This window comes from Ceratotherium simum, chromosome 29 (genome assembly GCF_057802395.1).
Source record: "Ceratotherium simum simum isolate JZ-2026a chromosome 29, ASM5780239v1, whole genome shotgun sequence".
In the NCBI taxonomy this organism is placed as follows: Eukaryota; Metazoa; Chordata; class Mammalia; order Perissodactyla; family Rhinocerotidae; genus Ceratotherium; species Ceratotherium simum.
The window spans coordinates 4,136,790-4,161,994 of NC_141928.1; the positions used below are offsets into that span (position 1 = coordinate 4,136,790).

At 59.7% G+C, this 25,205-nt stretch overlaps 1 protein-coding gene across 1 annotated transcript in view; it reads right to left on the bottom strand.

The window, feature by feature from the left end:
- Positions 1–25,205, bottom strand: part of ADAMTS13 (ADAM metallopeptidase with thrombospondin type 1 motif 13) — a 35,680-nt gene that overhangs the window by 8,724 nt on the left and 1,751 nt on the right. The window contains exons 2-27 of the mRNA XM_087419615.1: positions 21,810–22,089; positions 21,446–21,533; positions 20,856–20,924; positions 19,513–19,626; positions 18,976–19,141; positions 18,519–18,576; positions 18,223–18,277; positions 17,166–17,249; positions 16,749–16,873; positions 16,486–16,632; positions 14,968–15,216; positions 14,770–14,830; positions 14,075–14,392; positions 13,136–13,240; positions 10,580–10,731; positions 10,401–10,464; positions 8,585–8,711; positions 7,935–8,083; positions 7,457–7,577; positions 6,758–6,838; positions 5,544–5,725; positions 3,046–3,181; positions 2,836–2,965; positions 2,006–2,188; positions 881–1,064; positions 138–258 (exon numbers count right to left, since the gene is read on the bottom strand). Coding sequence (XP_087275741.1) covers positions 138–258; positions 881–1,064; positions 2,006–2,188; positions 2,836–2,965; positions 3,046–3,181; positions 5,544–5,725; positions 6,758–6,838; positions 7,457–7,577; positions 7,935–8,083; positions 8,585–8,711; positions 10,401–10,464; positions 10,580–10,731; positions 13,136–13,240; positions 14,075–14,392; positions 14,770–14,830; positions 14,968–15,216; positions 16,486–16,632; positions 16,749–16,873; positions 17,166–17,249; positions 18,223–18,277; positions 18,519–18,576; positions 18,976–19,141; positions 19,513–19,626; positions 20,856–20,924; positions 21,446–21,533; positions 21,810–22,089 — 3,549 coding nt within the window. The remainder of the gene's footprint in view (positions 1–137; positions 259–880; positions 1,065–2,005; positions 2,189–2,835; positions 2,966–3,045; positions 3,182–5,543; positions 5,726–6,757; positions 6,839–7,456; positions 7,578–7,934; positions 8,084–8,584; positions 8,712–10,400; positions 10,465–10,579; positions 10,732–13,135; positions 13,241–14,074; positions 14,393–14,769; positions 14,831–14,967; positions 15,217–16,485; positions 16,633–16,748; positions 16,874–17,165; positions 17,250–18,222; positions 18,278–18,518; positions 18,577–18,975; positions 19,142–19,512; positions 19,627–20,855; positions 20,925–21,445; positions 21,534–21,809; positions 22,090–25,205) is intronic.

Genomic DNA, 25,205 nt, shown 5'->3' on the forward strand with positions numbered 1-25,205 from the left:
TGCCCCAATCTCCTTGTGTATTATGTCATGTTCTTATGTCATTTGGATTTTCTGTAAGCCACCTCAAATGCTTTCTAGAACTGGGCAAAATGCAGTGAGAGTTAGCTAGCTGGACTCAGAAGGGCCAGGGGCCTCACCTCGACCACAGGAGACGGAGCACGGCCCCGCCAGGGGAGTCCACACATGTGCAGGGTGAGCCTCCAGCCTGGCACTGCCCGATGGGGATGTAGCCTCCTCCCCGGGAGGCTGGGGGTCCAGCTGCAGGGGGCAAGCAACAAGCTGGTGGGTCTGGGCTTCCCACCTCCCGACCCCTGAGCACCTGCCCTCCCCCTCCACCCATCCCAATCCCTTCAGGAGAGAGCAGAAGAGGTCACCAGCACCCCAAAGGCTGCTCCTCCCTGCTGTTCCTTTCTGGGGAGGAGAGCACCCAGCGGATGCCCCCACCACACGCCCACCTTGGCCTCTGCATCAGCGTGACTGGTCACTGTGGGGTGGGGCTGGGGGCTGGGGCTCAGGAGCCAGATTTGCAGGCATGCACGTCCCTGCAGTCCCCACCAGCCATCAGAGGACAGGGCTGGCCAGCACCCTTGCCTGAAAACACCACCCAGACTCAAGCCCCTGACGCCAGGCGGGAGCATGGCGGCGTTTCTCCGCACAGCAGAGAACAGGGCCTGGCTCGCCAGTGGGAGGGGGGCTTCCCAAGAAGCCCAGAGCTATTTTGAGGTTTGTCCTCTGACCAGAGGGATCTCGCGGACAGCAGCCCTGCAGGAGCACAGTCTTCTCGCTCTGGCCGGGAGGCCAAAGGTAACCAGTACTCCTCATTCTCCCGGCCAGATGAGGACCCAGTAGCCCCAGCCTCCCTCCTACCGAGCACACTCACATGGCCCCAGCTGGGAGGACACGTCATCGCCACACAGCACTCGAGGGCCGGCAGCTTCTCGTCTGGTGAGCAGGGCCCAGCAGTCACCGGCAGCTCCAGGTTATCTGCCCCCTGCGTGCACGTCACGTTCTGCGCAGCCAGTTCTGCTCCACAGGCCGTCGAGCGCACAGCGGACACCTCCCTGCTGAGGACGGCGAAGGACAGCCTTCTGCCTGTGCCATCGGGCTGTGGGTGCAGCCCAGCTCCTGGGGCAGGGAGGCAGCAAACCTGCTCCCCAATATCCAAGAGCCCAAAGAGGGTCCCCAAAAGGAGCCAAGCCCAGGGGCCTTCCCCTGAAGCTCCGGATCCAGTGCTGCTGGCATTCCACTCGGCACCCAGGGTGTGGTGACACAGCCCCGACCCCTGCCCTCCCTCCAACCAGACAGTGACCTCGCCCCACACAACCTAGCAGGCACTGGGAAACAGGTGCCAGGTGCCATCGGACCACCCAGGTCATGGCCGGCAAATGGGTTTCGTGCGTGTGCCGACTCTGAGAGGCGGTGGCTGCCTGGAGTGTGGCGTTGAGAAGGATTCTGAGGCAGGGTCAGGCAGCAGTGGGAAAAAGCGGTGATTCCCATGTATGCCACGGATGCGAGAGGGGAAAAGGAGCCTAGAGCCACATGCAGGCCACCAGGGACCTAGGCCAACCCCCTCCCCACTGGACAGATAACAAAACTGGGGCCCAGAGGGGGAGGGGACTTGTCCTGGTCACCCAGTCAGTGGCAAATCAGAACGTTAAGCCACTGTCCGCTTGGACACTAAGGGGACAGGAGGCAGTGTGGAAACGACAACGGTAATGACAAAGTGACATTTATTGCTTTATATTCGTGGCTGCACTTGGTCCTCAGCCCCTCCCTGAGCAGGCACCCCAAAGTTCAGAGAGGGAAATGGCCAGCCCAGGGTCTCTGTATAGTGACAGTCATAACTCTGGGCCACCACTGCCTGTTACCCAGGGTTGTGGGGCCCAGCCAGAGGCCTTGGGAAGAGGGGACACTCAGCAGGGGCAGGGCTCAGCGCAGGAACAAGGCCTGCCAGGGAGACTGCCTGGATCTGGCCTGGGGCAAGCCCCGCCCTCCCGGTGCTCACCTGGCAGGGCAGGGCTGGGCGTTACAGGTTTCCACCGCCGCTGGCTGCTGGGCCAGCGCTCTGCACCGGTCCGGGGGCAACGTCCTCAGAAGGCTGCCCTGGGCCTCCACGCAGCGCACTACCCGCTCCTGCAGGCCTCCCCCGCAGGAGGCGCTGCACGGGCCGAAGTCTCCAGCTGCCCAGCTGAGGAGGAGAGGAACAGAGCATGGGGCATCCGGCCCGGTCCCCAGGCTGGCTTAGGGGGACCGGGTGGGAGGCAGGCGACTCGATTCCCTGGCTGGGCCGGGCCTGGTGTCCCTTCAGGTACCTGGACACTGTGCAGGTACAGCCAGCCCAGCCCTCCAGCTCTCCAGGTGTCCCCAGGCTGCACCTGAGCTTGAGGACACCCGTACAAAAGTGCTGGTAAGTGGCTGCCCCAACCCTGAACCCAACAGGGACGGCCTTGTCCCTAACGTTACTCTCCTACCAACCGCACCTGCCAGGGGCCGGCGACGGCCAGCTTTCCATCGCTACCTCCCTGAGTCTCCCCACAACCCCCAGGCAGGGCAGTCATCTCCACTCGGCAGTGACCACCTGAGCTCAGAGAAGGCAAGTGCTGCCCGCAGACGAAGTGCAGCGGGCGGGGGGTCACACCGGGCTGACACTGTCACCCGTGTCTGCCTGAGTCTCAGTGTCTTTACCTGCAAAATGGGAACACCGACAGAACTCACCTCACAGCGCAGTTTCCCATAAGCTCTCTTGCCTAGCCCATGCTATGAGGACCCCCCAAGCCAGGGTGAGAGCCCCGGGGCCACCGCTGACCCCACCCTGGAGCCACAGATGGCACTCACTATGGGGGGCAGGGTTCAGGGGCACAGGACTCCGGCCACGCCGCTGGCTGCCGGCTCCCTCTGCACCAGGCAGCCTCCACCCACTCATTCCTGGCCTGGTCCAGACAGCTGTAGGTCACCCAGCGCAGCCCTGGGAGGAAAGAGGGAGGCTAGATCATCTCCGCGCAGAGGGCAAACCATGCTCTAGGTGAGCCCTGCCCCGGGCCTCACCTGCCCCACAGCTCACCGAGCAGGACCCCCGCACGGCGGCCCACGCCCAGGCCTGCCGCTGCTTAGGCTGGAAGTAGGTGAAGGTGATGTCGGGGCGGGTGAGCTCGCCATACTCCTCGCCGTAACGCCTGTAAACCTGCACGAGACATGGGCTTTGTCTAGTGGGCTGCCTGAGGATCACTGTCACGGCCACCTACCCCAGGAAGCCTTTAACTTTTCATTCCTCCATCTCTATACTCTTTCACTCAGCAAGCAATCAGCGATGCTGATCCCATGCCAGGTTCTGGGGACAGCACATCCAACGGGACACTGCCCCAGCCTCCAGGAGCTCACAGTGGGTGGGGTGGGGTGGTGGTGACAGATAATTCTAAAGTACCTGGTAAGTGCAGGGATGGCAACCTGCACAGCGTATGATGGGAGCAGAGAAGCGCTCCTAGGTTGACCAGGGGTGGGGCAGGTCAGGAAGGAGCTCCTGGGGGCAAGGGCAGAGGTAGGAGAAGGGGAATTCCAGCAGAGAGGAACCCAGACAAGGGCCTGGGGGTGAGGCCAGCAAAGCACGTGCTTCTGGAGCAAGAGATGAGGCCTGAGGGTCGGCAGGAAGGGGTCAGATCAGGGTCCCTGTGGCCGGCTGGCGGCCTGGGCTCGACCCTGAGAGTACAGCCATTAAGGGAGGGTGTTCAGCAGGGCAGTACTTCTGGAGGGTCACTGGGTCCTGTGCCCAGGGCCAGCCCAGAGAGGGGCAGCCTGGAAGGCAGGGCCCAGGAGGAGGCCCCCGAGGTCCCACAGTGAGTGGCACCCAGCACCTGCCCCGTGACACCACATCTGGCCGCCCATCACGGTCCTCTGTTAAAATGGGGATTCTCAAGCCCCCACCCCCCAGGGCAGGTCCTGATTCAGTGGCTCTGAGAGGAGCCCAGGAACCTGTATTTTATTCACACTGCAAAGGATGTCGACGGAGCTGCCCGGCAGCCAGCATTTGGGAACAGTGCTCCTGGGGGTGGGGAGGTGGGTGAACTGGGCCACATGGGCAGGCAGGGAAGGGGTGAACTGCTCACGAGGGGCCTGCTCTGGCCCAGCCTGGCCTTCTAGGGGAGCCCCTGCTATCTCCCCTAGCTGTGGCAGCAGAGGGTAGAGCTGCTAGATCATAGTCAGGGGCCACCAAGACTGGGGCCCCTCCCCAAGGGTTCCCAAGGGCTATTTCAGCCTACACTAATTTCCGTCCAAGCACCTCCCTCAGCAAAGCACAGATGGGGACTCAGACCAACGAGATCACAGCACTGAGGATGCGCCCAACAACACCTGCTTGTGTTCCCATTTACCTCTGTCCCAAAGACACAGTAAGAGCTCAGGGCTCAGGGCTTCCTCTGTGCCGGGGACCACTGCCAACACCGCACAGCACACACATCAACTCCTGAAACCTGCCCAGAACCCTAGGAGAAGGACTGCGATCCCATCCCCATTCTACAGATGTGGAGACTGAGGCGCGGGGAGCAGGCAGAGGGACACACACACAGCCGTCAGTGGCAGAGTCAGCATGAGAACCTGGGCAACCTAGCATCCTTGCAGGAGGAGAGTGACCACTGGGAGGGAACATTCAGGTTCCAGGTCTGCCCTCATGGTGCTCATTCCTTTGTCCCCAAACTTTCTCACCATTAGGATGGGGCATCCCCAATCCTCTGGGGGCTTTCAAGATCCAAGCCAGCGTGCACTCGGTTTTTGTAGCAGCAGCCACCTTTCATGGCTCATATACAGGGCGCCAGACACTCTGCCAAGCACTTAATGTACGTTGCTTGTAAAACAATGAATCTTCACAATAACTTTATGATGTAGCTATACTTAGTCCCGTTTTGCAGATGGGGAAATTGAGGCTCAGAAAGGTTAAGTCTCTTGACCAGGTTCCTGCAGCGCCAAGACTCGAACTCCAGTCCATCTGAGTCCCTAGCCTGTGTTCTTGATCCCTAGATCACCCTGCTTCCAGCTCCTGGACTGCCCCCGTGGTGGGTCTCTAATCTGGGTGTCAGCCCAACCAGCTACCCCCACTGTCTTGCTCCCTACCTCCTCCTTCAGCCAGGCCTGACACAGGCCCCATCCCAACTCTACCTGGCATGGAGCCCCTCAGCAGCCCCCAGGAGGAATCCAAAACTCCTCACATGACCAGCAAGGTCCCTCGAGGTCTGCCTGGCGGGGGGGCGGGGGGGGGGTCTCCTTCCTTATCTCTCCTCATTTCTCCCCCTGTGCACGCACTGTTCCTTCTACACGCTTCCCTGCCTGCTTGGCCTAGCAGCATTAGTTCATTTCAGACCCCAGCCCCATCGCCCCTTTCCTGAGGAAGCCTCCTGACCCCTGCATTCTCAGAGCTCCAGGGACCCCTGTGGGCTCTGAGCACAGGTTCCTCAGGCCCCCCCATGACTGCTGAGTGGGTGAGTGAGCGTGTGAACGGGTAGACAGATGAACAGCAGTAGGAGTCCCTGCCAGCTCCCCCAGGCCCTCCTGGTCACCTGGATCTCCATGTCTTCCTGGGTGGGTCCCCGGATGCGGATCTCCTCCAGGCGGGGCAGCCGGTCCGCAGTGAGGGTCACTTTGTACTCGACACGGCTGTCCTCCAGGAGGGAGGGGTAGGTGGTGCTGAGAGAGATGCTCGAATTCCCAGCCACAACGTAGCGCCCTTGGATCCTCACTGCTGTGGGGGGAGTGAGGCCCATCAGCAGAGTGGGGCACCACCCCTCCCACCCTCAGAAGGCAGGTGCCACCCCCTTGCACAGATGAGGTCTTGGTTTAAGGAACAGGGTGGAGGCGACAACAGGCCAGCAGGATGTAATCTTCACCTCCACATAAATGCCTCTCCTCCCTGGGGAGCAGGTCTTCCTGCTGTCTCGGTCGGGTGGGCTCTGCAGTGAGCAAGGTGCACCCTCCAGATGCACACAGACATCTGACCACAGAAGGCTTTCCCATGTGGTGGCTCTGCACCTCTTTCTGGAACCTGGTGAGTGCCGTGGACCTGCTTCCTTTACCAAGTGCACTCACACCAGCTCTACAGGCAAGGCCAGGGGCTCGAGGACCCCAGGGTAAGCCCCCCACTCCAGATGCAAAGGTCAGGAGTGGATGCCCTCTGGAAATAAAGACCCACTGTGGCACTGTAGTAAGGAAGCTGGCCTTGCCAAAAGATAGGCCTGGCCTTTGCCCTCGGCTTCCGGCTTCCGGGAGGGAACCTGTGTCACATCTGATAGGAGTGTCTTTGTTTAGCGTGGGGACTGGCCACACCAGGAAGACCAAACATGTGATTGAGGGTGGGGGCTTTGGGTCATGGGACATCAGTCAAGCCGAGACTGAGATCATCCATGTGAGCAATCCATCCATCCATCCGTTACGCCTACGTAACGAAGCCCCAGTAAAAACTGGACCCTGAACCTGCGTGAGCTCCCTGGATTGGCAATGCTCCATGAGTGTGGTCACGCTTCGATGCTGGACACGGAACCCTCCCAGACTCTGCCCTTAGGCTGGTTTGATTCTGTTTCCTCCCCCTGTAATGAGCCATAACGGTGAGTGTAACAGCTCTCAGTGTTCTGAGTCCTCCTAGGGAATTATTTAACTGATGGTGGTTTTGGAAACCCCGAACTTGCAGTTGGTGTCAGAGGTGAAGTCATCTTGGGGACTGTGCCCTCAACCTTTGCGGCTTGGCTAACACTGGGTGGGCGTCCTCTGGCCAACTCACCCAAGTGCGTGAAGAGAGGCCTCTGATTGGCGACATATATACTGGTCAGGTTGGGGGTAACCGTCAGGAAGGTGACATACTCTAGGAGGAAGAAGAGGAGGGTGGGTGGTCTCAGGTCACCTACATCCCAGCCAAAGGGAGCAGATTTCAGCTGTACAGAAAACGGGGGCCTCAACACTGAAATCTCACAAAGCACTGGGGCTGCCTCAAGGAGCAGTGAGCCCCCGTCACAGGGGGCAATCAAAGCCAGGCTGGAGGGTCATCTGAAGGGCGCTGCTCTGGCCAGGGGAAGGCACTGGACCCAAGGTTCTCAGCACAGCGTGGGGCCCACCAGAAGGAGGCGGGACTCAACTCCTCAACTGACCCTCTAAGCACCAACTTTGCAAATGACTTGACCTTTCTTATAAGTATTTCAAAGTCAAAGATTTTCCAATTTAACACCCCTCCTGAGAGGATTCCTTAAGCAGAAGAGGAGACGCCAGCCTGCTGTAGATTTTGTCTGTCTCGTGGCTACAGTGAGCAACCGTTACCGCCGCACCACCCTCCCCACGGCGGCCTCCGCCCCAAAATCTGAGGGCCCAGGGCTGAGCGAGCACGTAGGCCCTGCTGACCCAGGCACCCTGCAACCAGGCTCTAGGCTGCCGGGGTTTCTTGGAGGCTAGAGGGAGCCTAGCCCTCCACCCCGAGGGAGGCCCCTACCTCTGGCTCTTCCAGCCGTGAAAGAGCCGCTCTGTTTGCTGCACGTACTGTTGTCTCCTCCACACACCTGGCACATGTCTCGCACCTGCTGGGAGTCCATCCTGCCATCACAGCCGAACGTCTGTGCAAAGGGGAGTGGTAGATGAGACCGGGGGATGTCATTGGAGGGTGCTGGCCCACTGTCACCCACAGCTGTGAATTCACACAACAAACTGGGGGCATTTCTGCAGCGTCTGATATCTACGCAGGTAACAAGCTTAAATGACTTGCCCAAGGTCACAGCACAGCTCTTAACCCCTAGCTAACTCCAAAGTCGGCCCTATGTCCTGGCATAACCCCATGCAGACTCTGCTGCAGCTTCATGGGGGCCAGCACCCAAAGACCCCCCAGGAGGCCCCATTGCATCTTGGCTTCTGATGGGACAGGCCTCAGGGCCACAGTGGATGGAAGGGCACCTCCGCTGCCCATACACACCTACCCTGCAGCTGCCCGACACGCACAGGCTCAGGGTCCCATCCTCCCGCCAGCCACTTGGCACACACCGGGTCCCGTCCAGGAAACTGTCCCCACGCCTCACCATGAAGCTCTCGCCAACAGCCCGGCACATGTGTCTGCACAGGGCATCCCCTGGGAAGGCAGAGGGACAAGGGACCCTGATTCGAGAGTGGCAGGGAGTAGGGAGGGCAGTGACCCTGCAAACATGATCCAAGTGGCCCCTCCCCGTGCCAGTGCCATCTAGCTTCACCCTTTGCATTTGGGGCAAGGGTTTCTATTTTCCACCTGTCCTGCCTCCTGAGGTGGTCATCATAATCCTGATGTAATGAATGTCACTGAATTATGAGCCAAGGAGCACACTCGGGGCTTCCCCTGCATCATTGCACTGAATCCTTCCCACAACCCGAACAGGGAGAGCCTGCTCTTATCTCCATTTCACAGACGGGAAAACCGAGACTCAGATCTGCTAGCAAGTGGCCGAATCAGGAAGTGATCCCTAGTCTGTCTGACGCAGAGCCCGAACCTGAGGCCTGCTCTCAACAGCATCGGAGTGATGGTGAGCCGGCCCCCAATGACTCTCCCCACCCAAGGGTCTCCAGGGCCTGGCTCCCCACCACACGCCCCAGGCCCCACCTTGGCTGTACTGTGCAGCAGCGTCCCAGCGGTAGAAGGAGGTGCTGCCTGGTGAGAGCTGCAGTGGCTTCCCGTTGGTCTCAGCGCACTGCTCTGACATGAACTCCAGCTGGGTCTTCTCGCAGGCCTGGCCGGGAAGGGGCAGAGGACAGGCACAGGAGGACCCCCAGGGGTGGGGGCCCAGGACTGAGGGCCCTTGTCACTGGGAGACAGCCAGGCACCCTGCAGTGTGAGGGTCAAGACACGGGTTGACCTCCTGACTGCACCTCAGTTCCTGCTCTGTAAAGTGGGGTGTCGAGAGCCTTTGTCTGCTGGTGGGAGCATTCCATGAGAATTTGTAAGAATACATGGCAGGGCCTACCGCCCAGCAACGAAGAGGAAAGCAGGGCCAACAGTACCGCTCATGGAACCCGAAGGCCCGGACTTAAGAAAACAAGATGGATGACGTGTGTTCACCATGCACGTGCCTCTAGAGGCAGGTGATTAGAAAGGTGGTAGGCAGCCGAGAGCACAGGGCTTCGCCACGAGAGCCGCAGTGCTGAGGCGTGCAGGCGTCCTGGCCTCTTCGCACTGCAGCCCAGGAGGAAAGAATCGGAACGGACCTGCTGAGCAGGGATGGGGACCGCGGCTGCCCTCCGTGCCTGCCCCCTAGCCCGCCCCTGTGACCTGAGTCCCAGGTGAAGACTCTCGGGTGTCCGCCTGGAGAAGGCAGGGAGGGAAGGTCTCACCACGTGCAGATTTGAATTCAGTGTCAAAGGAATCAGTCTGCCATTTCACTACGATGGCCACGATCAAAAACACGGACAAGTGTGAGAGAGGATGTGGAGGAGCTGGAACCCTCACACACTGCTGGGCGGGGGGTCAGGGTGCCAAATGGCTCAGCTGCTGGAAATGGTTTGGAGGCTCCTCAAAGAGTCAAATATGGAATCACCATGTGGCCCAGCAATTCCACTTTTAGGTATATACCCAAGACAATTGAAGCAGGCCTGAAACAAGTCCACGTACACACAGATTCATAGCCGCTCTAGTCACAAGAACCAAAAGGTGGAAACAGCCCAAATGTCCATCAACGGACGATGGTTGAACAACGTGTGGTCCATCCACACGAGGGAATGCTCCTCAGCCATAAAAAGGAATGGAGCACCGACACAGGCTACAATGCGGACAACCCTCCAAAACATGATGCTGAGCGAAAGAAGCCAGATGCAAAAGGCCACATATTGCATGATTCTGCTTATATGAAATGTCCAGAATAGGCAAATCCATAGAGACAGAAAGTAGATTAGTGGTTGCCCGAGGCCAAGGGGAGGGGACATGGGAGTGATGCTTACTGCGTCCATGGTTTACTCAGGGGTGATGGAAATGTTTTGGAACTAGATAGAGGTGGTGGGCACACAATATTGTGAATGTCCTAAATGCCACTGAATCACACACTTTAAAACCGTTGATTTTACGTTATGTGAATTTCACCTGAATTTATAACTAAAAGAATAGCTCGTGGTTTTGCAGTAAAGACCGTATTGCGGGGGAGGAGGGGCGGGGGGTTCTCGTGGCAGAGATGTGCAGCCCCGCTCTCCCACGCGGGCCCTGTGGAGGGCAGTGCAGGGAGGCAGGTGGGACACTTCAGCATCGCTGTGTCAGCAGTAGGACCATCCTAGAGTATGCACTGTGGTCCCAGCGCAGGTGTTAGCAGCACCCCCTTCACTCTCACAAGTGCCCTGGTGTGAACCACAGTTGTAGCTGCCTGGTCCTTCAGCCCCTCCAGGGCTGCTGACCTGACCCTCTGGCCCTGCCCCTGCCCGGGAAGCAGGCCTACCTGGGTGTTGCACATCTCAGCCTGGAGCTCAGCACCGATGCATGCACGCCCCCCAAAGGCAGGTCTGAAAATGCCCATGAGACACAAGGGGTGAGAGGGGACCCACTGCCACCCAACCAGGGAATGGGGGGCTGACCACCCTCCCTAACAGGGAGAATGGTGCCCCTTCTGTGCCGTACCTGGGGTTGTTGCACTGCCGCCTCCTGGTCACCACACCTCCTCCACAGGAGCGGGAGCAAGGGCTGGGGGGACCCCAGCCAGACCAGTGCCCGTGCACTGCCCCCACAGGGCTCAGCTCCACCAGCGAGCGGCAGTGACCCTTGGAGCACCACTGCAAGAGAAGGACAGCCCATCTCCCGCACACACAGCCACCCCACACCCACAGGCACCTCACACACAGGGCACCCCACACACCCAGGGCACCCTACACACCCAGGGCACCCCCCACACACAGGCACCCCACACACAGGCACCCTACACCCACAGGCACCCCACACAGCCAGGGTACCCTCCACACCCAGGCAGCCCACACGCACAGGCACCCCACACCCACAGGCACCCCACACACCCAGGGCACCCCCCACACCCAGGGTACCCCCCACACCCAGGCACCCCACACCCACAGGGACCCCACACATACACAGACACCTCACACTCAGGGCACCCCACATACACAGGGCACCTCACACACCTAGGGCACCCCACACACACAGGGCACCCCCCCACAGGCACCCCACACCCACAGGCACCCCACACATACACAGATACCTCACACCCAGGGCACCCCACACACACAGGGCACCTCATACACCCAAGGCACCCCACACACCCAGGGCACCCCCCATACCCAGGGTACCCCCCACACCCAGGCACCCCACACCCACAGGCACCCCACACCCACAGGCACCCCCCACCCCCGGCACCCCACACACCCAGGGCACCTCATACACACAGGGCACCTCACACCCAGGGCACCCCACACCCACAGGCACCCCACACATACACAGACACCTCACACCCAGGGTACCCCCCAAACACAGGGCACCCCACACACACAGGCACCCCACACACACAGGGCACCTCACACACACAGGGCACCCCACACCCACAGGCACCCCACACATACACAGACACCTCACACCCGGGGCACCCCACACACACAGGGCACCCCACACACCCAGGGCACCCCACACACACAGGCACCCCAAACACACAGGGCAGCTGACACACACAGGGCACCCAACACACACAGGGCACCCCCACACACACAGGGCACCTCATACACACAGGTACCCCACACACAGGGCACCCCACACACACAGGGCAGCTCACACACAGGGCACCTCACACACACAGGGGACCCCACACCCACAGGCACCCCACACATACACAGACACCTCACACCCAGGGCACCCCACACACCCAGGACACCCCACACACACAGGCACCCCACACACACAGGGCACCCCACACACACAGGCACCCCACACACACAGGCACCCCACACACACAGGGCACCCCACACACCCAGGGCACCTCACACACACAGGCACCCCACACACACAGGCACCCCACACACACAGGGCACCCCACACACACAGGGCACCTCATACACACAGGGCAGCTCACACACAGGGCACCCCACACACCCACGGCACCTCACACACACAGGGCACTCCCCACACAGAGGGCACCCCACACATACAAGGCACCCCACACACACAGGGTACCCCATACAAACAGAGCACCTCACACACAAGGCACCCCACACACAGAGGGCACCTCACACACACAGGGCACCCCACACACACAGGCACTTCACACACACAGGGCAGCTCACACACACAGGGCACCTCACACACCCAGGGCACCCCACACACACAGGGCACCCCCCACACACAGGGCACCTCACACACACAGGGCACCTCATACACACAAGGCACCCCACACACACAGGCACTCCACATACACAGGGCCCCCACATCCACAGGCACCCCACACACCTGACACCCCACATCCACAGGCACCCCATATACATAGGTACCCCACACACAGGCACCTCACACACACAGGGCACCCCACACCCACTGGCATGCCTGTGCCCCTGATCCTGCTCAGGAAACCAATCCTAATGGGAAGAGGGCAGACCACCAGCCTGTAGGACAGAGGAAGGGTCTGGCCACCCACGGCAGAGGGGCAGGGACAGAGGCACTGAGGATGGAGGGTACTGGGAAGACGGGTGACCACGCAGACAACAAGAACGAGTGCGTAAGGGAGCTCGGCCACGCTGTCACTGAAAACCTCTGCCTTCTCTGCGAGGCGGGGTGGCAGTCATCCCTGTCTCCAGACCCGCGGAGGGGGAAGTAGACTCGGCACCGTGCCTGGGAGTGGGTGTTCAGTGAACACTGCTCTCTCCAGAACAGCGTGGAGGTCACGAGCGGGGCTCTGGATCCCCACCTGCCTCGGCAAAGTCACGAGCAAGCCTCTTGACTGTTATTGTTGGTCCTGTGAACCTAGAAGAACTGCCCCATCTTCGGGGCCTGTCGGGGGGTGGGCGAGCCACCAGGTGCAGGGGAGGCATCTTGCTGCCCACCTGTCCTGACCAGGTGACAAGGACAGCTCCAGGCCCTCTGCCTCAGCTTACTGATGTCTTCCTGCCTCCCGCCCCAGGAATGAAGGCTGCCACACACACGCACGCACGCACACGCACACGCTCCTTCAATCTCCACTCTGACCTTCTCCACGCCACACTCTGTCCCATCCAGGAGAGGAATGAGGAGGCGGCTACAGCTGCTTTGGTCCAGGGGATCTGGGTGGCAGGAGAGAGCCTGACACCTGTCCTAAGAGGGGAGATTGGTGGCCAACTCAGGGGCCACTAGGGCCTGTCGGGTCAGTGTCCAGCCTTAACTGTCCCTCCCAGAGCACAGGACACACTGACACAGGCAGTACACTACTCTGTGGGTACTGGTGGCCGGGGAGTAGGGGCATGGCTGACTTCTCCATCGGGAACAGGGACAGTCATCAGGGGCCACAATCCTTTTAGGGGCCCACAAAAATGTTTGAATTTCTTTTAAAATCAGAAAAAAAAGTAAACTTTTGGGTAAAAAAATGTTCTGACGTAATATTAATATATTTGTATTTATAACAACGTACACAAAAGTGTATATATTTTATAAGAATACTAAGACATAATTCTGAGTATTTTGTATGGTAGAAGGGGCCCACAAGGCAAAAGTGCCCAGGGCCCATAAAAGTCCTGTGCAGCCCTGCAAGGAAGTCTGTCTTTGGGGTGCCTGCCACTCTTCGTCTCCCCTCCCCCTGCCAGCTCATACTTCTGCTGCAGGGTTCAGCTTGGAGGTCACTCCCTCCGGGAAGCCTTCCAGCTCCCATTGGGTTGGAAGCCCTCCGCAAATGCCTATTTAGGATCAAGGTCCATGGGCTCACCGGCTGTGCCAGGGCTGGCTCTACATAATTTGTGGGGCCCTGTCAAAATGAAAAGTGGGGTCCTTGTTCAAAAACTAAGAATTTTGAGGAGAATGATATGCTGGCACAATGGGTGCCCACAGTGCACAGTGGGCATGAGCTGGCGGGTGGAGGCCATGGGGCGCGGGCAGAGGGAGCCCCAGGTGCAGAGGGGCGGGGTGGCAGGCAGGCGCCACCGAGGGCGGACTCACAAAGTGCTCCCTGGTGAAGGTGCAGGCCACCGCTGCAGGGCCGAAAGCGACGCGGCACTGCTCGTCAGCGTCGTAGTAGAGGCCGGGGTGCGCCTCCGGAGGGCGCCCCGCGGGCCGGAACTGCGGCCCCGGCGGGTCCCACACGCAGCGCGCCCGTCCTGCGCTGGGACAAGGCCTGGGCTCAGGCCCCGGGTGGACACCGGGTGGGGGCGGGATGAAAGAGTTGGGGAGAGACTTGAGGGCGTTTGGAGGGGTGGGCTCGGGTGGGCGGGGCCGGAAGTTCTCAGCCCGTGTCCCCGACCAAGAGCCGACCCTGGGCTGGCACAAGGCTCAAGCCCAGGGGCGGCGCGGAGTGGAGGTGGTGCCTGAGCAGAAGGAGGGGCGATGGAGGGGGGATGAGGGGCATGGGGCAGATGCAGGTGGAACTCGGGAGGGAATGGGATGTGGGGGTAGATGCCGGGGGCAGGGAGGTTGGAGAGGTGGGTCTGCGGAGGGATGGGAGTGGATGGTGGAGAATTGAGGGGCGGGCGCGGGAGGGGGTGGGATGGAGGGTGGGTGCAGAGGAGTGGGAGAGAAGGAGGGAGTTGTCTCGGGGGCGGGATGGGAGTGGATGGAGGGATGGGCGGGCGCAGGGAGGGGGTGGGGCGGAGGGGTGGGTGCGGGGTGGGATGGAGGAGTGCGCCCTGAGAGGTGACGGGAGCCCATGGAGAGGGGGGTGCGGGGACGCGATGGGAGTTGACCGAGGGTTGGGCAGGGCTGCGGACAGATGGAGGGGTGGGCTGGAGGGGAGGGTCGGAGGACGGGAAGTGGGGTGCGCGCGCGGCGGATGGGGGCGTAGGGAGGGATGGGCGGGGTGGAGGCGGGCAGCCGTGCGCGGTGAGGGATGGGGCTACCTGAGCAGGTGCAGCAGCTGCCGGCGGCTGCAGGCAGACCACACGAGGCCCCCGCGGGCGGGCGCGGCGCCGTCGGCCGCCATCACGTGGCCGCTGGGCCCGCAGCCGCTGCCGGGCGCGCCGTCGTGCTCCAGGCCGAAGCTGCGCGGAGCGGCGGCGCTGAGCGCGGGCCGGGCCGGGTCCCTCGCGTCCCGGCCTGGCCGCCCTCGGGACGCAGCGCGCGGCGAGCTTTCGGACTCGAGTCCCTCCCTGGCCCCGCCACCAGCTAACCCAGCGGGTGGAGCGAGTCGCACGGCCGCCCTGCCTCAGTTTCCCGCCAAGGGAACGCTGGGCCGGCCAGGTGGCTCCCGCTTCTTTTGGCTAATAAATATTAAAACGCCTTAAAAATGTGCAGGCCAAACTAATCCATGGTGTTATCAGTCTGGGGAGGATGGGGCTCGAGGGCCCGTGGGGGGGCCGCCAACCATCGCTTTCTTGGTCTGAGGGCTGGCTCAGTGTGTGAAGTCATCGACTTCGTGTATAGTACAGTTAAATAAAAAGGCTGAGAAAATGTGCGGACCTTTGGCCATCGTTTTCAATACCTTTTTTTTATCCTGCAAACAAAATAGAGGAATTGTGATGGGAGTGGGGGAGAGATCGAGTGGAGGCCCAGGAGAGGGAGTAAAAGGGGAGCTGTCGTGGGCCGGTGTGGGGGTAAGGAGCCCCAGCCTTGGATGCCGAGCTTGACCACCCGCGGAGACGGGGGGCGCCCGCGATTCCACCGCAGCGCTCAGAGCCGCTGAGACCGCCGGGGGTGCGAGGGGGGCTGTGGGCGAGGAAAAGAGAGACTCGGTTCTTTAGGAGTCTCTGTGCTATTTTAATTTTACAGCAGGTGGGTGTGACTTTCATAATTAAAAGAAACTCACCACTTTAGGTAAATGCTAACAGTTAGGAGCAAAGATTTGCCCACAGAATGCATAGTTCATAACAGGGCAAATACAGAAACAACCTAAATATCCAACAATAGAGATTAATTAAATAAATTATGGTACACACACAAAAAACGTTGCAAAAGACCTGGGAGAAATGTTTGGAATATATTGTTACATAAAAAAGCAGGTAATAAACCAATATACAGTATAATCCCACTTTTGCAAATAAAAAATTAAATGTGTGTCTGTAAAGAAAAGACTAAAATTAAGTACAGAATGTGAACAGATGTTATCTCTAAGTCATGGGATTTGGAATGATTTTTACAGCCTGCTTTTTATTTACCTGAATTTCTTACAAAACTTATTGTCTAATTGCTAAGTTTGTTCACTTATTTTTTGAAAAAAAAAGTTTCTTTTAATTATTTGGTAATCAAGAAGTATCAGATTTCCCAGACCTTGCCCCCCGCTCTTCCTAGGCCATTGGGGTCAAGGGCACAGGCTCCTTCCAGTAGACTCTCTCAGGGCCCACTGCCAGCCTCCACCTTCCCTCCTGGGGTCCCAGGTCAGCTCCTTGGCCTGCTTGGGGACAGCTGGTGGGGCCCCGTACCTGTGCCCAATCTCATGGGCGATGGTGACCCCCAGGTCAAAGCCGGTATCCTCAGTGATGAGGCAGCTCCAGGAGGAGGAGCAGGCGCCCCCCAGCTGGGTGACCCCCCGAACCTGCCGGTTACCATCAGGCAACTCCAGGTCAAACCTCGGGAAGAGAGAACAGACACCTGGGCGGTGCTGAGGTGCCTGCCCGCCGGGCCACCTTGCGAGAGCAGGAGCAGCTCCCAGGCAGGCTGGCACGCCCTCGGGGAGCTCGGCTACCTGGTGATGTAGAGGACCAGGTCGGCATGCCCGGGATCCGTGTCATCCTGGGGGTTGACCATCCTGCTCCACTCACAGACGCTCATCAGTGACGAGGTGATGTTGGCTGTGATATCTGGAGCATCCTGGGAGGGCAGTAATAGAACCAGCGTTCATGGGACGCACACCAAGTGGGGGACTGACTGCTGCTGGCATCTCAGTCAATCCTCATGACAACCCTTTACTGTCCCATGTTACAGGCGAGGAGACTGAGGCCCAGCAGTGCTGAGTGCTGGGGCAGAGCTGGGATCTGGATCGGGGTCTGGCTGGCTGGAAGCCCTGCTCTTACCCCGGCTGTTCTGTGGGCATCCGCAGGAAGAGGTTAAAGAGGGCAGAAATGGGTTTTCAGTGATCCTGGGCTTCCAGCGTGGCGCCTACCTCAGGCCGAGTCAGGATGACCATCTTCACCAGGTGCACTCGGAACTGAGCCCCCAGGGATGGGTCCCTCAGCAGTTCTGATCCCTGTGGAAGGGCAAGCAGGGAAGGTGACACATGTGGATGGGTGTGGCCAGCCCCCAGCAGCTGCTGACTTCCAGGGGCCTGGAGGGGAAGCCTGGAAAGGATGTTCCGTCAGCATGGGGGACCCCCAAAGTGCTCGTCCTTGTGCTGGGAGCCAGCCATAGAGATCGTCAAATCTGCTCTGGTCCCCCGCTGCTCGTGGCTCAGGAAGGCCAACCACCACAAAGAAGAGAAACCCTGAAACCAGGGGATGTGGATAATTGTCATTAGTCTAGAACATTCTATTCAAACACTGCTTCTCTCAGAGTGGAATCACCCTGCCCTTTCTCATCTCTGTTGATCTGCCTACAACACCTTTCTCTCCACCTCTGCTTGCTTAACCTGCCCATCTCTGTGAGGGGGCATGAGGGCTCCCCTCCTCCACGAGCCCTTTCCTGGGCACCTCAATGAGAAGGCCGCCCCGCCAGGCTCCCGGCTCTCTCCATACATTTGTCAATATGCCCATCGTGGTCAATTTGTTCTGCAGTTGTTTGCACCAGCTTGTCCTCTAAGTGGGACGTGGCACCCGAGAGAAAACACGGCTCATCGCTGCCCTCAGCTGACCCGAGGCTGATCCAGGCTCTGCCACTTCCAACTACATGCTTAGGATCCTGTTCACTAACCTTGGTTTAGTTAGTTTCCTCATCTGTAAAATGGAGATAAAGCCTTCTGTAGCTATTGGTGGTCTTAGGAACAATGCAGCTGGCCCGAGGTGGGTGTCCAATGATGACAGCGGCCATTACCAGGACCGGCACCATCTGGGCAGGAGCCAGTCTGGCATCTACCCTGCCCCCAGCCATCCTCAGTCCTCGTAAAACAGGCCGAATGACCAGAGGGAGCATGGCCTGATGACTAAATTTCGGCATGTTAAAAGTGGGGAGACCCCCAAAGCTTGAAAACAATAGCTGTCAAGTGACTTAGAGGGAGTTTTTGTCACCTCCACGCCTGCAGGCAGAAAGCCTAAGCAGGCTTGTTCTGGACCTGGACCAGGTCTGCAAGGGGGCAGGACCACATGGGTGTGGCCCTGGGACCCAGACTCCCTGCCGGGTGGGAGGCCCAGACAACACATGGGGACAGGGAGGGGACAGGGAGGGGACAGAGGGCCTAGGGTTCAAGACTCGTGGAACTTTTCCTTTTGTCCAAAATAGGTGGGGCACACCTGCGGCTGGGGACCAAGTGGTTCCCAGTACCCCACATTCTAGGGGGGCTGCCTGCCCTCCAGGGCCAACTTACAAGGCGGGCAGTGGCTGCCCTGCCATGGCCAGCACCTCCTCAAGTCCCCTTCCCATCTCTGCAGGGGACCAAGGGGTGGGGGAAGGGGCCTGGGTTGTCAGTCATCTGCTGAGACTAATTTCCTAAATGTTCCTAAGATCCCTTTAGTCAGAATTTTTTTAAAAATCGTCAGTGTCTGAATTGTGTACGTTTCTTCTTATCATGTCTGACTTTGCTGCACTGTGGCTGGTGATGGTGAGCTTGTGGCATCAATCCCCTTACATTGTGGAGACCTACCTGGCAGCCTAGAGCACAGTCATTTATTGTGTGCGTCTCATTAGTGAAGTCTCTAGAGCTTGGGCACAGGGTTTCATACAGTCCATGAGATTACACGTGATCGTGAGGTTGTTGCAACACCTGTTTCCTTGTCTCTCTGAGATAATGATTAGTGCAGTCCTGCGTCCTGCCCAACCTTTACCCCGGAGGCTGGGTGGAGGGGAGGCCCGCAGAGATGGGGTGCCTGCAAGAAGGGACTTGAGAGAGGCCAGGGTGGGGCAGCCACACTCGCTGGGTGCCAGGCAGTGCTGGCCGAGGTTCCCATGGGTCGAATGGACACTGGGGCAGAGGCCAGGCTTGAGGGTCCCCTGGGTGAAGGGACCCAAGTAGCAAGAGACCGTGGGGTGCACTAGGGAGTGGAGAGGGGTTCCCGGTCCTCACCCGCCTCCACTCCAGGCGAGGGAGTGGGAGGAGGAAGGAAAGAGCAGACCATGCCTCCCCCACTCCAGGGCCCCGAGCCCCACGCGCGACCCCAGCCTCAGGTTTACACCCAAGCTCAACCCACTGAGTTCAAACTACCAGATAAGCCAGCCCACTGCCGTTTTGCCACAAGCCCCGCATGTGGGGCACATGTCCAGAGGCTCCCGAGGACAGTCACTGCCCCACTGGATCCCTGAGTCCCACTCCCTGCGGCCAGCGCCGTCCGTCCATGGAGTCAGCGCCCCACGCGAGCACTCACCATGTTGAGGTTGGTGAGCACATAGCGCTCCGTGTCCTCCTGGTGGGCCTGGTAGACGTCGGGGCCCACAGCCACCAGCAGCTCCAGGTGCAGGACGCTCCCGGCAGCCCCTCTCTGGAGGCGACGGGAAGGAAGACGGCCTGGCAAGGGAGGAGGCAGGGCTGAGAGGGAAGGTTCTAGAAAACAGATGAAACATGGCCTTGGCCACCTGGTCAGCCATCCCTATGGCCCCCATGGCCCAAGGGCCAGGCCCCTCCATCACCCTTGCTCCTGGGCTTGGAGACACAGTGGGAGGCGCGTCTCTGCCCTTTACCACTATGGGGTGTAGGGAGTTGGTGGGCTTGATCCTCAGCTTTCCCACTGGGAGGGCTGGGTGAGCAGGCCTGCCCGGGGCTGTGGGCTCTAGTAGACCCTGCTCTGTGGCCTCCTCTCACAGCACCTCCCTGCCCTCCTGGAGCTAGCCTCTCAGTGCCCAAGGTGTCCGCTCCCTCAGACATCCATGCACTGACTTAAGATACTTTGGTCGTCTCAACTCCTCAGGAATAAGCGCGCCCAGAGGGTGGAAAGGTCTCGCTCTCGCAGGTCACTTTATGTTGTGACTGTTAGAACCGACAGCGGCTGGCCAGCTACCGGGAGAGGCGGCAGGTCTCGGCAGAATGACCTTCTCAAGTCAAGACATTTCATTTCACCCCACCCCAAGGGCCCGGGTCCCCTTAGTGATGGGGCATTTCAGGGCATGGGAAAGGGCCAGAAGGCAGCATGAGGCCGAGGAGGGAGCTGTTGTGTGGCTTTTATGTCTTCGGGTCACCTCAAAGCCCCAAGCGCCTGCTCTGCCCCCCAGACGGCCCTCTGGGCACACGCTGTAGAATGGGGTCACCCCAAGATGGCAAGTAAAGCCCAAGACACTGCCTACTTGCACCCGTGTAAGCCTCTTGGGCCTCTGGGTTCCCATCTGCAGCCTGGGAAAGTCACTCACCACTGCCCTGCCTGGCACAGACTTCAGCAGCACCCGCCTGTGAACGTGCTTCGTAAACTGTGAAGGGCTGTTCACAGGTGGGAGATCTACCTGTCCACCTAGCAGACAGTCTGGGGGTACGGTTGACGGCCACATGCTCCCCTGGCCTGTCCAGTAAGCTAGGCACTCCCCTGCATCCTAAAGAAGATGGCTCCATTTGCACAGCACCAGGGCAGCAGGGAGAGCTGGTCCCTCCCCCAGAGCTGTCCCTGATGGCGGCCCACCCTCCCTCCCCCGGGAGCTGTATCTTGGAGGACCCCTGGGACCATGGGGGCCGCAGGGGCGGGCCTGTGGATCAGATGGGGCTGGGCCTGCCCCAGGGAGGCACCAGCTCCCCGTGCTGCCTCCTCACTGGCTGGACACAGAGCCTGTCTGCACCCACCAGGATGTCGCCCTCCTGGAGAAGAGAGAGCAGGCTGGCACACATAGCCCACTCCCCGCTGCAGGAGAGGGCCTCTCTGGGCCGTCACGGCGCCAGACATGGGCTTGCCCTAAGCACTCTCCAAGGGCTCCTCCCCAAGTCCGGGATCCATGAGCCCATCTCTGCTGGACAGAGAGGAACCCACACCCTTCCGGGGCTGCGCTCACTGCCCACCACCTGCTGCCAGCCCCCCTACTGCCCACATTCCAATCCCCCCCATGCACACGGCCTTCAGGCCCCAGTCTGCAGGGCCTGGTAAAGTCCCATGTGTACGAGAATGGAGGGGGTCTCTGGGGACTAGCTAGACCTGTGCTAATGAACAGCACTGCCGGTCACCAGATCCACCCTGAGTGGCATCTGTCCTGGCCCAGGCTGGGCCTCCCAACCCAGGAACCAGGTGGGGTGTTGTGTGTCGTGCGTAATGATATAAATGGCTCTGGCTTGTTGAGTGACGCATTGTGACAAACTTTGCATGGACACGTGACACCAGTCCTCACAATAACCCAAGAGGCCCGTGCTGTCTTCACGGTTTCTCGGTTGAAGACACTGAGACCCGGTCGAGCAACTGGCCCGAGGTCGTCTGAGCTAAGTGACAGAGCTGGAGTCTGAGCTCAGCGGTCTGACTGTGAAGCCCTCTTTCTTCTCATTCCCTGTCCTCCGGGTCTGTACCTGGCTCTGCCACCTGCTAGCAGGATTTTCTGAGCCTCCGTGGAACACAGCCCCACAGGATCTGACTTTAGGCAAAGATCTACACATCTGGCTGTGTGGCAGGGGGCTGGGGGACATCTCCACACCATGGGGTCCCACTAGCCACACCCCCAGCACAACCTCTCCCTGTTGCTGGCCTGAGCGCCCACTCACCAAGTGGCCCGAGCAGTATGTGGCCCTGGCCGCTGCACCTGGGGGCAGCCAGGCGCGGCCTCCTGTGAAGCAGTGGTGGGGTGGCCTCCCAGCAGCCTGAGGGAGGCATTCACCATGAGCTCACTGCTGAAGGAGGCAGCGAGGACGCCCAGCTCGGGCCGGAAAGAGAAGGTGAAGAGCTGTCCCAGGACGCTCAGGGAGCAGCGAGGGGCCCTGCAGGGTGGCCCCCAGAGCCCGTCCTCACACATGCACGTGAACGGGGCCACGTCAAATCGGGGCACTGCAGGAGACAGTAGGCCGCCTCACTCAGCCCCACTCGGCCCTCCAGGTCCTCCTGCCTGGGGAGGGGCCTGAAGTTGTTCCCTTTGGTGAGCGTTAGTGGGAATCCCGGGGGCCTGGGTTCCAGTCCAGCTCCTCCCAGCTCTCAGGGTGGTGGATGGCAAGTTGCCTCTCCAATCTGGGTCTCGCCTGGGGGCCGGACCAGTGCCCGGCACAGCAGCCTCGCCTCGGAACGTATTTCATGAGTGATGTCACGAGCCCCGACAGGCAAAGCGGGTACATGAGCAGCCTCTGTAGAAAGCAGCAGCCCAAGGCCAGCCTCACCGTCCTTCTCCACCCATCTCCCTCACCCCAAGGTAGCTCCAGAGGGTTCAGGGACCCCGAGCAATGGTCTCCTAGCCCTCCAGGAAGGGCAGAGCTAAAGGGACCTGGGGTATGTGATACACAAGTTCTCGGCCTCCATTCCCCAGGGTCAGCCCCAGGCCCCCCAGCACGGTCCCCTGGACCCCCAGCACGGTGCCCCTGGACACCAAGCACGGCCCCAGGCCCCCCAGCACGGTCCCCCTGGCCCCTGAGCATGGCCCCAGGCACTGGTCGGTGTACATCTGACCCAGACCACAGAGAAGTCAGTCACAAGTGGGACATCCCCTAATTTTCTCCACCCTGACCCCTAGCCTGCCCTGCCTCTGGTCCCCACCAGCTTTTTGATCAAAGTCACCAATGGCCCTGCTTGGAAAGGGGCCGGCACCCTGGAGAAGTCCACAGACGTGGTCCCCGAGCGATGGGGAAACGGCTTTGGCTGGAGCTTGACCCAGCGCCTATCTTGCTTCTCACAGAAGAAATAAATATTTACACGCAGGCCAGAAACCACAAGAGCCCCTGAGAATCAGTCAGCCCAAGGGAGGCCCAGGGGCAGAAGGCCCAGCTAATTAGTAACCATTCCCTTGAAATACAGAGCAGAATCCCGGGGTCAGAACCCCAGCTCCGTCCAGAACACCCAGACCAGATTTTATCAACTCGGCAGGAAGTAACGGAGTTAATTAACAGGGGTGACGGCAGCCGCTCTGACTCCTCCCAGCAGAGCCACCAAAGTCCCAGGCCCTGACTCAACGGTGAGATCCCCCCACCGGCTCGAGAAATTCCCCCGCTCAGAAGGCTCCAGGACAAGTACCTTTTAAGGTAGCGTCAGGGCCAAAGTAAGAAGTCCCTTCCTCTGGTTCCAAAGCCTGGAGAAAAATCTGCGAGACAGGACAAGTGAGGAGAGAGGAGGATGGGGGAGAAGGGAGGTGGGAGAGGGGCAAGGAGGGAGGGGAACAGAAATGGAGGATGGAGAGGCAGAGACACCACACGGGTTAGACAGTGTCTGTGCTTCACCAGATGAGTGGGCAGGACTGAGAGGCCAATGCCTTCTTCAGTGAGCACACTTCATCCCCTGAACCCCAGCTCAGACTCCTCTGCCCAGTGCAAATCTGGAAGCCAAAAGAACACCCCCACTCTGCCCAAGGGCTGTTTGGCACCCCCTCTCTCCCAGAGAACCTGCCGTCAGCACCCAGAAGAGCTCAGATTCCCACCCCAGGTCCCTGACACCGGCTCGTGTAGATTCACCCACCGGCTGGAAATCGGAGAGCCCCCAGCAGCCCAGGAGAAGGAAGGCAGAAGTGAGAATTCCCCGTATGCATCGTCCCCAGGGCTTAAGCTCGCTCATCCTCAGGAAAGCCAGCTGGCAGAGGGAAAAGAGCCGTGGTGACTGGAAATCTAGTTGGTGTGGAATGTGACAGACCCTGCTGGGTGGGTGGGATGATCAGGCTATGTTTACTCTTGCGAGCTTCCTCCCAGAGCTAGGGCCGTGGGGGTGGGTGGCCTGCAGGCTCCTCCTGCTGCAACCTGGGCCTTGCACTGGGCTGGTCCTTGGTTCAGAGCACCCCCACTGGATCCTGCATCCTGGGATGGGGCTGGGCCAAGTAGCCCAGTCTGGAGGAGGGAGCACCAGACTAGGGATCTGGAGCTGTGGATTCATGCTGAATGCTGCGACTGAGGGCTGGCTCTCCCCTGACTAATGAGAGGCTGCACCAAAGGCACCACCATTCCGGCCTCAGACAACCTGCTCTCCTCTCCTGACACCTCTGTTTTCTATAACCTGTCCCCACTCTCCTGTCCTCATTCCCCTCCCCACTCACTGCAGACTCCAGGCCCCCACCACCCTCACTCCCTGGCAAACACTCCTCTGCCTCATCCCCTCCCACTCAGCTATCACCTCTTCTGTGCCTGCACCGGCTGGACAGAGTCAAAGAACCAGGCTGGTGGCACCATGCTGCACTCAGCATCACAGGCCACCTGGCAGTCCACTCCACCTCCTGGAACGTTCTCAGTCACACTCTCCAAAGCACTATTTCCCACTCCCTCACACCTCCAGGACGCCTCCCCCCAACTCAGCTGATGGCTAGCGTGGGGATGGCTGTTGGTTCCCCACCTGCCCCCTTCTCGTCCATCCTCTGTTATCAGGAAGGACGCACCTATCCATCCATTCAGGGCCAATCCACTTTGCTCGCACAGGTGTCAGCGCTGCATGGGGTCTGGGATTCCCCATTATCTTTCATAGGCATTCCACCCAGCACAGGTTGTGCATGCCTAATTCCGACTCTGTGACTGCTTTCTGGCGACCCAAACGGACAAACTGCCCTAATCCAGCTGCACCATTGCTGGCCTGGGCATCTGTGACCAGCTCCTAACTGGTCTCCCCGCTTCCTCCCTCACTTCCCTCCCCATCCCATTTCTCACACAGAGGGACAGTGATCTTTAAAAAACTCAAGTCAGACTGCATCACTCCCCAGCTTTAAAATAATCGATGGCAGGGCCGGCCCGGTGGCACAGTGGTTAAGTGCACGCACTCCACTTTGGCAGCCTGGGGTTCCCACCCCGGGTGTGGACCAACGCACCGCTTGTCAAGCCATGCTGTGGCGGTGTCCCACATAAAGTGGAGGAAGATGGGCACAGATATTAGCACAGGATTATAACCTCCTCCTCAGCAAAAAGAGGAGGGTTGGCAAAGATGTTAGCTCAGGTCTAATCTTCCTCACACACACACACAAAATAATAATAATCGATGGCTCCCCTTTG